Source organism: Caenorhabditis remanei, chromosome V (assembly GCF_010183535.1).
Source record: "Caenorhabditis remanei strain PX506 chromosome V, whole genome shotgun sequence".
Classification (NCBI taxonomy): domain Eukaryota; kingdom Metazoa; phylum Nematoda; class Chromadorea; order Rhabditida; family Rhabditidae; genus Caenorhabditis; species Caenorhabditis remanei.
In genome coordinates this window covers 4,256,218-4,269,024 of record NC_071332.1, presented here as the reverse complement: position 1 = coordinate 4,269,024, position 12,807 = coordinate 4,256,218, and the positions used below count along the sequence as shown (strand labels likewise).

Sequence of the window (12,807 nt, the reverse complement as noted above, 5' to 3'; positions counted from 1 at the left end):
TTCGACCACGGGGAGTCTATTTCTGCAGTCAAAACCTGTTAAATGTCTCTGCGAGCCGAGTAATAAGCTCACAAACTTGTGGTCAAGCTTTTTCACTTGGAATTCCAAATAGGCAAATAGTATACGCAAGATATTCTCATTTCGCAACGTACGAGCACCGTTAAACCGCTGGGGAACACAAATGGAACCGCGCGGTGGCGTATATGCGGCCGATTTCGAATTCTATGTGAAAAAGCTTATCCATATGAAAAGTTTGAGAGCTCATAACTCGGCTCGCAGACTCATTCAGCAGGTTTTGAGTGCAGAAATGAACTCCTCATGGTCGAAAATACCTATGACCAAATTTTTAGGTCGTTTGAAAGTGGCGTCTCCAAAGACTTCCCTTGTGAGTTAAAAGAGTTATTATAAAAAATATCAACTACAAAAAAAAGCCGAAACTTGTGTAAAACACCTATATTGAAGTTTTTGCAAGTAAGCTATCTGTTGTTTGTGACGCGCAATCAAAGTTGATACAGCAGTCATGTTTCAGAATATCGTCTTCTAAATACTGTAAGGAATTTCTTTTTTTGCTATATTTTTATGGTTCAGAACAATCAACACGCAAACCAAGTCAAGAAAAACTCGGGCGTCGAAACGTGTTCTCAAAGTTTACCTACTAAAATTCTAACTATTCCAGACTACTCCCCGGAAGCACCTGTTTTTCTTTCTTTCCAGCTTTTTTTTCTTTTTCCTCATCAATCTCCAGTTACATATTAAATCCAAGCATCGGCACTCATATCGATATATCTTCCTGGTCGGTGCGATATATCTCTGTAACAGAGAAGAAAACTTGGCACCAAACAAATGCTGAAGTAGAAGCAAAAGATGAAGAAGCTGCTCTCCAGCTAACCCGGGTCCCCCCGTTGAGATGTGTTCCAATACGTTGTAATGGGGCGGATAAGAAACAACCGGACGGGGGAGAAGAAGTATATCTCTCGACCACACACCATTCGAATCACCCCCACCGCCAGAAGACACCCAATAACTATTGGCGCCTCCGAAGTGTCTGGATAGAGTGCATCTTTTCTTTTTTCAAGAAATATTTTTTAATGTTTTCACATTTCCGGAGGTCATTGGTCAGATGGAATTGTTTATAAAACATTATTGAGAAATATGCATTATTGACTCATGATAATATCATATTGCGGTTTTTAGTTTGTAAACAAGTTTTGTGGTATAAAAAGCTCTGGGAAAACCGATAAAAACACATCTGGGGTGTTTTTACTTGTTTTTTTTCGGCTTTTGAGTGTTAAGTGTAAAAAATTTTAAGCGGGTTCTACTGGTAGACTCTCAAAATAGCTTGAAATCTGAATAGTTGTTCAGAAAATGTGTGAATTGAATTGTTTTATAAAAAAAAGAAGGATTTTTATAGTTTTCGCGTAATAAGTGAATGAAACTGCTTGCCATTTTTAGTTTTTTCAGTCTATTTTGCATTATTTTTCCACCAAGTTTCGGCAGTATCTCATGGAGTTCAGCTTTTTCAATTTTCAACATTTTAAATAGTTTAAATGTATTATTCAATTCCAGGTCTTCATTTTTGCAGTTACCTATCACTTTGACATCTTGAGTTTTGAAATTTGCGCTTTTGAAATTAAAGTACTGAAACAGAGAGAGTGGGAGAGTGCAGAGAAGCTAGAGTGTCTGACTTCTCTGCGTCTCTAACTCTCGCATACAGACTTTGAAGGCGCGTATTTCAAAAGCTAACATAACTATCAAAAAGTTGCCAATTTTCTATAAAGATTCATTCCACCGAGATATGTGCTTGCAAAAATAGGTTTCTGGAACCGAGAAAGTTCTGCACCTCGACTTTTTCTTCACTTATCTTTAACGGCTTCTGCCTCAAAAACTCAAAAAGCTACAAAAAAGTTGACAACTACAAGTGAAGCTCTAGAAGTTATTTACACGTAATTTTTGCATTTTTTAACACTTTTTTTACCTTTCGAAAAAATCTAGTAAGCGGAGGTTCCGTTTCTGACACCCTTTTGTTACTTTATAGAATTATATTCCTTGATGCTGAAACCCAATTGTTGTTCTCATTTTCACAGGTTCCCTCTCCTTCTAACCGTTTTTTTCTGTAACTTTCTGCAGTAAACCAACTTTCCCATGATTCATACCTGGGAAACCGTTCTTTCTCGCCTTCTCTCACAATTTTATCACTGGAAACCTCGATATTTAATATATATACACACAACATATCAAATTAAGTGATCATTCCCCCTCTCTCTTTTTTCCATCACCCTCCTTCTCTGTTCCCACATCGATCTGATCTTGCTCCTTCTCTCGCCCTCTTCGATCCTCATCACCTCTTCTCCGCCCGCATTTGCTTGTGTTGTTGTTATCTCTATCTCTCTTTTCCGTCCCTTCAGCTTCTTCTTCATCGTCTTCCCGATGTGCTTTGGCTCGATGTTTTACACTCTTCCTCCTCTGAGGGGGATCCTCCAGAACGTGTGTAATAGTAGGAGAGCACCCGGCAGGAAGAGAGACGATGCGTTGGCGGCACTTTTTATACTAATTTTTTTGTCTTGTTGTACTTGTTACTTTTTAGTTTTTGAGTTGTTTTTTTTCCCTACATATATTTCTGACATTCCTTCAAATTTCAGAAGATCAACTATACCATCTGAAAAATGGCGCCAGGAGGGGCGCCCAACGACGCCAATCTCACGGAGATGGCGCGAGGTCAGGAGCCGGATAAATCAACGACGACACTCTCAACAATTGCAGTGAAAGCTGGTGTCAATGCTTCGATAGTTGTGGCCTTGCTGAAAGTGAGTTGAAGGTTTTCATACTTTTTTGGTTTTTTAACACTAAATCAAAGGATTTTGGCCAAGAAAAGAGTACGCTGAATCTTGACCGCCCGAAAAGGGAGCAAAAAGTCTATTTCATCGCGAAATAGCCAAAATTGACAGAGGAGAAGCCCCACAGGAAAGATCCTTCTATAGTTAACTAGTGTCAAACTTCTGGATAATTAGCATATAATTCTGATTCCTTAAATCTTATTATTTAAAGCTCAAAAGCTCGCGACGGTAAGCTTTTTTCCCTGAATTCCAGGAATTATGCTCAACATAAAGCTTTGCATGCCCAGTAGCTTAGCTGATGCCGAACTCCTTAGCGATTCAACCAAAATTGAGCCACGGTCAAAAGCCAATAAAGCAAATGAAGGGTTCCATCCTGGCTCAAAGCTTCCTGAATTAATTAACCCCCTTTTTTTTCAGAGCGCCGGTTACATCCAACTCCGTGTCGACGAGATGCAACCGAAACTCCTCTCCATCGGAAACTCATCACAAGAAGCGAAAGATTTACTGAATATCCACGACGACCTGATCCGACGACTCCAGGAAAAAGACGATCAAGTCGTGGCTCTACTGAGCCGCGCCGACAGCCTTGGAGCCGAGAAAACGAATCCGAACGAAGCGATTGTTTACGACGAGATGGCGAAGAGTTTGCGGGAGGTTTGTATGCGTATTTTTTAGTATTTTTTCTACACAGCTGCACATAAATTATCACATTAATGCGTAGTAGTGTAGGAATGAGATCCGACCGGATAGATTTTAGTCAAACTTATACACAAAATGTCGCATCTTCAGACGTGGAGATCCTTGAATCGTCAACTTCTGCTGCGTGGCTACATGCTTAGAGAGACCGTGCAGTTTTATACGTTGGCTGAGAGTCATGAGAAGGTATTTTTGAGTTAAAAAATTTCCCTCTGAAAAATGGAACAAATTTCAGCTATCCACAAAAACCATTGAAATCGTGCAACAAATAAATGAACAGAATTCACAACAGCTTCAATCATCAATCGATAAGCTTATCAATGGTAGAGTTTTTTCCCTTTTTCAACTCTCATTATCTCATTTTTATATAATTGTATCTTTTCAGACATTATCGACACCACAGCCTCTGTTGTGGACCTCGGGTCTTCTGTAATTTCACAAATCCGAACGCTAGGCCAGCTCGATGACAATCCAGAAAGACCACAAGAGATTCTAGATGCTTCTGTAAAAATTGAGAGCATCATGTTGAGAGTTGCATCCGATTGGGAGAGATCTGAGCAGTTGTGGCAAGAAAGGAAGTCGGGGGTCTCAAGGACTACAACTACTACAGAGGATGAGTTGGTAGTTATTGAGCAGTGGCTTAGTTATGCAGAGAAGAAGGTGAAGGCGTTGAATGAAGCTGGACAGAAGAATGTGCTTTCAGAGGGAAATGTAAGTATCTAGTTTTTGTTTTTACCTAGTGAAAATATTCCAGAAACACGTGCACCGCCTCCGCGAACTTGCTAACACCCCATCCTCCGATGGCGGCCGTATCTCCCATCTCTCCGGAAGAATTGAGGAATTCCTGCACTACCTAAAAACCCGAATGAACCGTTCTCAACGTATCCACGGCTTCCTCCAAGCAGCGAAATCGATGTTATCTCAGTTGAATATGATGGCTGAGGATATGAAGAGTGCGAATGCGGCGATGGCTGGAGAGTTGGCGCCGCTCGCCAAACAGAAGGCTTCACCGTTGATTCATGAAGGAAAAGATATTGCTTGTGAGTTTCTGAATTTAATTATTGTGAATTATTTGTATTTTCTAGCCAAGGAAGTGTTGAGCTATGAAGAGCAGAGACTGGTGAGACAGTATGTGGAGGACTTGTCGGAGAAGTTGAAGGAGATCGAGTCACTTGCCAAACAGAGGAAGGAATCTGGAAAAACTACGTCTCATGTAAGTTTTTTTGAAGGGTTCGTGAGCTATAGAATGGGTGGAAACCTTTTTTATTTCGACGAGTTGTGAATCGGATTCGGTAACAATTGGGTCAGCCTCATAGTTTGAAATTCCTGTAAGACGCGCCAACGTCACCCCAGCCGGGAAATTGTGGTCTTATTAGAACCGTCTAAAAAAGAGCTATTTGCTGGTATTAGAATATATTTGAAAAGTCAAGTTCTTGATTTGAAGAGGAGGTCCTAAAGAAGTAATCTCTCCTTGTGGGAGTCCTAGACTTTGAACCGCTGTAAAACGCGTAAAAATCACCCCAGCCAAAACATTTTAGTATCATTAGAACCGTGTCTATCTTCTCTGCGTCCTCTCAACCCCCCCCCTTCTTGTACACTGATAAAAATTACCACTTGTTACAGTTCTCCAACATCAAAGCCTGGCTCGACGGTCAAGCCGCCGCGTTCCTTGCCCAGAAAGGTGATCTCGGAGGAAATCTCAACGATGCCCGTGACTTCGTTGTGGCTCACAAGCAATTCGCCACTGAGCTTATCAACAGAGACGCTGATGTTATGACACTCCTTTCTAGAAAGCCACAAATGTCTCCAGATGAGGAGCAACAGTTGACAGAGTTCGTGAAGGAGTACGAGAAGGTTAAGGAGATTCTGGAGAATCGCATCCAAATCGGAACTACTTATGAACAAGTTCACGTGTTCGGAAAGGATCTCGAAGGATCTTTCGATGCTCTTCAGACACTACTGGAAAACAATCAGGAGTATACAAATGACAAAGTGGCAGCACAGATTTCAAATGTGTTCCAGATGATTCTGGAGACATTGAGTCAGGAGAAGCATCAAGGCGAGAAATTCATCTCGAACGCCACACAAATCGGAAAATCTGATGAATGGCTCAATATCCAGCGTGCACAGGAAGCTGTCAGAAACATGATAACCGATCATGAAAACCGATTCAAGTATGTGCAACACAAGTGGACTGAATGGCAGATGGATAAGAATTCAACTACGAAAGTGGAAAGTGTGATGGAGGAGATTCAGATGTGGCAGACAGATGTGTTGGAGTTTATCGGGAGGGTTGATAATTCCAGCGTTACGAAAAAAGAGGTAGGTGTGCGCATGGCTTGCAGAAGTATAGTAAATCCAGTTCTCTTTTCAGGAAGTGGAAGAAATCCAGAAGAGAATCTCCTCCTTCAAAAACGCTGCGGACATGCACAAGACCACTCTGGAAACCCTCAAAGAAGAAAACAAGAACGAAGAACAAATCAGTCGTATTAATGTGCTAATCGATAAGAACGACTACATCAAAACACGTCTTGACCAGCTCAGCCATAAAGTTGAGCTCACTTCCCTTCTGAAAATTGTGGAGGATGTGCAAATTTGGCAAGAAGAAATGGTGGAGATTATCAGGAATATGAATCAAGTAGTGACCACACAATCAAATAATCAGGAGCAGTTTGAGCATTTGAGACGGAAGATTGAAGACTTGAAAGTGGAAGTGGAGAAGAAGAGTGAGCATTTGGAAGCGTGCAAGACACTTTCTCAAAGTGAGTTTACTGGAGAAAAAAACTTATTTTCACGTTCAATTATTCCAGACGAAACCTTCCAAACCCAACTTCACAAAACCATTCAAAACCAAGAACAGATCCGTCTTACCACTATTGAGCTCCAGGAAAAACTGGAGATATCAAAACTGATCCGTGTGGTACAAGAGATTCAGATGTGGCAGGAGGAGGCTATTGAGATTATTAGAATGTTAGATAGAACCCAACCGGCTAATATCCAGGAGGCCAATGAGTTGATCGATCGGGTCCATGATCTACAACAGACTATTGAGCACAAGTCTTCGAGGATTCAAGAGGTGAAAAAGATGTCGCAAGTACCGGAATTCGTTCATAAAATGGAAGAGGTTGAGCATGTGCAGGAGCAGTTGAAGCATCTTACTGTAGAGCTGGAGGAGAAGTTGGAACAGCAGAAACTAGTGAAAGTCACAGAGCACATTCAGATGTGGCAAGAAGAGATGGTTGAGATTATCAAGATGTTTGATAGCACTCCAATGAAGACGGTGCAGGTGAGACCAGATAAAACTAACAAAACTAATTTAAATGGTTTCAGGAAAGCCAAGAACTCCAGGAGAAGGTGAAGCTTGTCAAGGAAGCAATTGCAGTTCAGCAACCGAAAATCGAGGAGGTGGTATCCAAAGCGAAGGAAATCTCAGTTAAAACTCAGATTGCAAAAGCTGTCGAGCAACAAAAGGTTATCAGAGAAATGGCCGAGAATCTGGAGCGAAAAGCCATATCGGCCACATTCGAGCTTTCCCAACCACAGCAAACTATCGAGGAGACCAAAACCATTGAGCTGACTAGTTTAGAGCAAACTCAGATTACATTGACTCCGGAAGAGAAGCAAGAACTTCAGATTCTCAAAAAGATCATTGGGGAGATTCAAATGTGGCAAGAGGAAACCATCGAGATTATCCGTCTGGTTGACAAAACTCCAAAAACAATTCAAGAATCCGAGACTCTTGTGAAGAAAATCAACGAGATCCATCAGACAGTGGAGGCGCAGACTAGAAGAATTGAGGATGCGTCGAGGTTCACCAAAGATGAGACATTCACGAAGACAGTGCAGGAAACGATGACAAAGCAGCAGCAAGTTCAACAGTTGGTCAAGGAGCTTCATGAAAGGGTAGGTCAAACATTTGTTTTGATTGAGTCACACATAATTTTTTAGGCCGCCTCTCAAAACATTGTGATTCGGAAGCAAGAAGAAGAACGGCAGAGAGTTCAAGCCCCGCAGATTCTGACTCAATTGAAGGATGATGAGGTCGACGAAGGCTGCCGCTATGAGTTCTCCGCTAGAATCAACGGAGAACCTGAACCCAAAATCTCTTGGCTCAAGGATGGAATCGACGTGAAAAGTAACATGGACTACCGTCAGGAATATGTCAATGGTGTCGCCACGTTGGTTATCGAGGAGAGTTTTATTGAGGACACTGCGGAGTACACCGTGAAGGCTACAAATGTGGGAGGGTCAGCGTCAAGTAGTGCTAACTTGATTGTGAAGTCTAGAAGCGCCATGTCATCTGCTATCCTTGAAGAAGACAAACCAAGATTCGTGAAACAAATGCAAAGTGTGCAAGTCAACGAGGGTGAAACCGCCCGTCTGGATTGCGTAGTCGTCGGAAAACCAGAGCCAGAAGTGACTTGGTTCAAGGAGGAAACTGCTGTCAAAGAAAGCCAAAGAGTCCATCTGACATTCTCCGGGGATCACTGTCAAATGGTCATCGATCAGACTGTTCCATTGGACACCGGTGTCTATACAGTTCGTGCCAAGAATGTTCATGGAGAGGTTGCAAACTTCTGTCAGTTGAGAGTTGTACCAAAGAAACAAGCTCCGCCACAAACACCACCAAAGCCAAGGACTCCGATCCAAAGACCTCCGGTTATCCAGCCAGCGCTTACTAATACAACATGGCAGGAAGGAGAGACAGCGACACTCCAAGTGTTTTCTTATGGAGAGCCTAAGCCAAGAGTTCACTGGAAATTCAACGACTCTCCTGTCCAAACGAATAGTCAAGTGCAGATTTCAGAGCAGGAGGATGGTTGGTCAAGACTCACCATCCAACAAATCTCCCCTGTCAACGCTGGTATGTATACGGTAGTTGCTGAGAATGAGATTGGAGAAGCCGTGACTGGAGCCACTGTTCATGTGCAGCCGTCTCTTAAACGAGTGGTAACCACGGAGCATCATTTGCAAGAGGATATGAATGAACACATCGGACAACCAATTCAACAAACTGTCATTACCAAGAAGCACCAGGAAATGGAGACTAGAGAACGCCAAGATTTTCCACAACCCCGTGAGCCTGAGAAGATTATTGATGAGAAGAGATGGGTAGAGCTCGTGGAGCAACATTTCGAGGAGCACCTCTCCCAACGTTCCATCTCTCCAGTTCCACAAATCCGAGAAGTCCGGAAGACCGAGTCCCAGCAGAGATGGATAGATACCATTGATGAGATTTGGTCACCAGTGAGGGATGTGGAAGTTACCGAGACTCGAACAGTATCAGGAATGGATCAGTATAGCTCTCATAATGTTCATGAGCCATCTCCACGTCCACAAGGATACCACACTACTACTACCACAACGAATATCTCTCACATCGGTCAATCCCACGAACCAATTCAACCAGTTATGGGAAGATCCACGTCATCTAATGAGACAGTGAAGACAATGAATATCGCAACTATCAGACAATCTCCACAAAGAGAAGTTCATGAAGCTAGAACCACTCCTGGGCCAACGTCGGAGCATGTAGCAACTATCAGAAAGACTCCAGTTAGAGAAACCCATCAGTCCTCGATCTCCAAGGCACCATCCCTGGAGAATGTTGCGAAGATCCGACAGTCACCAGTTCCTGAGACTCATCGATCTACACTCACCAGGAGAAGTCCGTCAGTGGAGAACATTGCCAAGTACCAACAGGCTTCCCAGCCAGAGACTTATCAAGCTACAATGTCTGGTGGGCAACCGGTTGCTAATATTGCTGTAAGTGCTTTTCTAGAATGAATCTTCTCTAAAAATTCTGAATATTTTCAGCAAGTCCACGCGCCAACTCAACCTGACCGTCAGGCGATCATCAAGGAAGCTCCACAAATCGACAGAATCGATGATATCCAATCAGTTCCCCGTGAGGAGAAAGTGACAACTGTAGTGAAGCAGACAGAGGTTATCACAAGTGATGTTGATGTAAGTTCTTACATTTTTTAGCATGATAGATATTTAAGTTTCAGAAGAAGTATCAAGAACAACAACAGAAGCAAAAACAAGTCACGAGCACGGTGACTGAGACGACTTCTGGAGAAGGATGGGTTCAGCATCAACATCAAGATTTTGTGGAGCCTCATAAGTCGACGGTGACGGTGAAGAAGTTGGATATTGAGGAGTCGCAGAATGTTAATCAGCAGAGGGTAACTTTTTCTTTCTTATTTCTCTTTTTGGGATTTCCTGACCTAAGAGTTTTTTATTTCAGTTCGCGGCCCAACCGGAACAGAAGAACGTGGTCACCGAGAAAATCGAGGAGGACATCCACAGGGAATCTAGAATCCCTGTCAAGCGAGAGCCCCAGACTACTACTACAGTGACTGAGATGACTTCTGGAGAGGGATGGGTTCAGAACACTCATCAAGACTTCCAGAACCCACATCTCTCAACGACAACGGTGAAGAGATTGGATATTGATGAGGGACATCATGTGGTAAGTTCCCTGCGATACGTTTTTGTTTATAAGAAAGTTTGCTACAGAATTACCAAGCCCAACAACAACAGCCACAGCAACAAACCATTCAAACACGTAAAGAAGAAGAGGAAGAGTCGAGAATCAAGAATGAGTCTAAGATCCCGATCAAGAGAGAACCAAAGACCATGACTACTGTAACTGAGACAACTTCTGGAGAAGGATGGGTGCAGGATGTTCATCAGGACATGAGGAGACCAGAGCAATCCACGATTACTGTAAAACGGCTTGATATTGAAGGAGGGGAACATGTGCAGCATGACACCCAGCAGACAAGAAACCAGCAAGTGGTTACCACAAAAAAAGAGGAAGAGGAAAACCAAAGAATCAAGAATGAGTCTAGAATTCCTGTTAGAAGAGAGCCGAAGACCACTACCACTGTCACTGAAACGACTTCTGGAGAGGGATGGGTGCAGAACACTCATATGGATGCAGCACACCCACATAGCTCTACTGTAACTGTGAAAAAGTTAGGTATTGATGGAGAGACGACGAAAAAGACAACCGCTAGACCGATTAGTAACGAGTATAGAAGACAGACTGATGAGGAGTCATCTGTCCGACAACGAGACAGTTTCATTCAAGCATCAGATGTCGAAGGATTCTGGACTGATGGTGCCTACACGGACTCTGCGCCAACACCACCACCCCAACCGATTCATAGAAGTACGGCCGAGGATAACATGCAGAGGATCGGGTTGTCAAGAACTACTACTGAGCCAGAGTTTATTAAGGCGTTCGAGAGAGAGTATACCGTTGAGGAAGGAGGAAGGATAGCGATTGAGTGTATTTTGGTGGGAAATCCAAGACCAGCGGCGAGATTCTTCTTTAACAATAAGCAAGTGACGGAGAAGTCCGAGTTTTTGAAGGTGAGACTGGTAAAAATGAGAGGAAGAGACCCAGAGACGCTAGAGTGTCTAACTTTTCTGCGTCTCTCTCCCCTCTCCCCTCTCGCCTGATTTGTTTCTACATACCCCAAAAACTAGCAGAGCTATCAAAAATTTAACTACAAAAATGTAGATTAATTCAAGCTTTACATTTTTGTAGTTGACAACTTTTTGATAGCTAGTCACGTTCTCGAGATATGCGCCTTTTAAGATAACCCCAAAATGTGTCCACTACAAAAATACAGATGAACATTTTCGTAGTTGAAAAAATTTAGAAAACTTTTATGAAGTTCGAGATAAATGGCATCAAAGTCCTCGCGAAGGAGAGAACGCAGAGAAGCTAGAGTTTCTCATTTCTCTGCGTCTCTTCTGTCATTGCGATTGCTGAATGCAAGCTGCTGTATTTCAAAATCTTATAAAGTCATCAAAAAGTTGTTAACTTAATGGACACTGTCAAACTATTGTTTCCAGATCTGCCACGTCAACGACACCTACTCTATCATCATCAGTCCTGCTCGACTCGAACACGCTGGCTACTACAAAATGATTGCTGAGAACAAGCGAGGAGTCACCGAATCCCTCACCGTACTCCACGTCCGCCCGAGATCTCTCCAAACTTATCAGCAGAAGAGACAAGAGGAGACAAGACTCCAACAACAACAAGCCGCCCGTAGCAATGCTCCAACAGAATACACCACTGTGGAGGAGGAGTTTGCAATGTTCGAATATGAGCAGAGGAGACCTTTGAAGCACGAAGCATCCAAGCTATCCACTCCACCACCTGCCAAACGAATCGAGTTGGAGCATAAGAAGGATGAGGAGCACTTGGAAACGTATGACTTGGAAGGAAAGAAGACAAATGGACATCCCCCTCACTTCACACAAACCCTGGTGTCTACTGTAGTTGCTCAAGGGGAGAATACCACTTTCGAGGGAATTGTCACTGGGTGGCCTGCTCCGACGGTAGAATGGACTATTGATGGGCGGCCCCTTGATTTGAAGGATATCAGGGTGTCGAATATCGGTGGACGGGTTTCGTTGAATTTCTTGAACTGCCAGTTGTCACACGCTGGAAAGTATATGTGCACAGCGAAGAATAATAGTGGAGTGGCGACGAGCAGTGCGCAGTTGGTAGTGAGACGTAAGTTATAGATATGGGGGCGGGGCCTCATTAGGAAGCAAAAATCTTAAAATTCCAGCAAAAACCATCGCTCCGGACTTTATCCAACGACTAATCAGTGAGGAGATCGAGGAAGGAAGTCAATTGAAATGGACAGTGCGTGTGACGGGAGACCCGATGCCCAAGGTCATCTGGATGCGTGATGGATATGAGATACCGGATTGCGAGGAGGTGCGGATTGTTGATGTAAGTTCTCCAGATTAATAAGAATTTGTGGCCGAATGGTCTAGTGGTATGATTCTCGCTTTGGGTGCGAGAGGTCCCGGGTTCAATCCCCGGTTCGGCCCATTCATTTTTTTCATTTTTTTTCATTTTTTTTCAGCACGGCGACGGCTACCATTCTCTTGTAATCGTTCGAGTAGAGGGTGCAGATAGTGGACAATTCACATGCCTCGCTGAAAATATCGCTGGAGAAGCCCGATCCACTGCTGACTTAGTGGTCCGACCCCCAGGCGCCAATCCCGGAAATTACTTCCATGTGACAAAGGTTACTCAGGAGAAGCAGGTATAAAGATTTTAACGATCTTCAACTAAAAATTTGGTTTTAGGCGAAAGGGGCGGAGCCAACGACGACAAGCGCTTTCTCCATCGAAACACCACGACAGAGTGAAATGTTGTGAGCTTCGATAAAATGAATCGACAAATTATATTTTAAATTAATTTTATGAATTTTATAAATTTTATGAATTTTATATC

General features: G+C 43.1%; 1 protein-coding gene across 1 annotated transcript; it reads left to right on the top strand.

Moving 5' to 3' along the window:
* Positions 1-2,663: 2,663 nt before the first annotated feature.
* GCK72_017200 (uncharacterized protein) lies at positions 2,664-12,731 on the top strand (the record flags this gene model as incomplete). Its single annotated transcript, XM_053731949.1, has 20 exons — positions 2,664-2,804; positions 3,252-3,488; positions 3,624-3,716; positions 3,766-3,853; positions 3,916-4,241; positions 4,285-4,570; positions 4,616-4,743; positions 5,154-5,852; positions 5,905-6,292; positions 6,341-6,816; positions 6,861-7,433; positions 7,479-9,296; positions 9,348-9,497; positions 9,542-9,718; positions 9,781-10,005; positions 10,053-10,913; positions 11,403-12,072; positions 12,131-12,297; positions 12,434-12,616; positions 12,660-12,731. 20 exons carry the CDS (start codon positions 2,664-2,666, stop codon positions 12,729-12,731), a joined length of 7,758 nt encoding a protein of 2,585 aa, XP_053580862.1.
* Between the last annotated feature and the right edge of the window lie 76 nt (positions 12,732-12,807).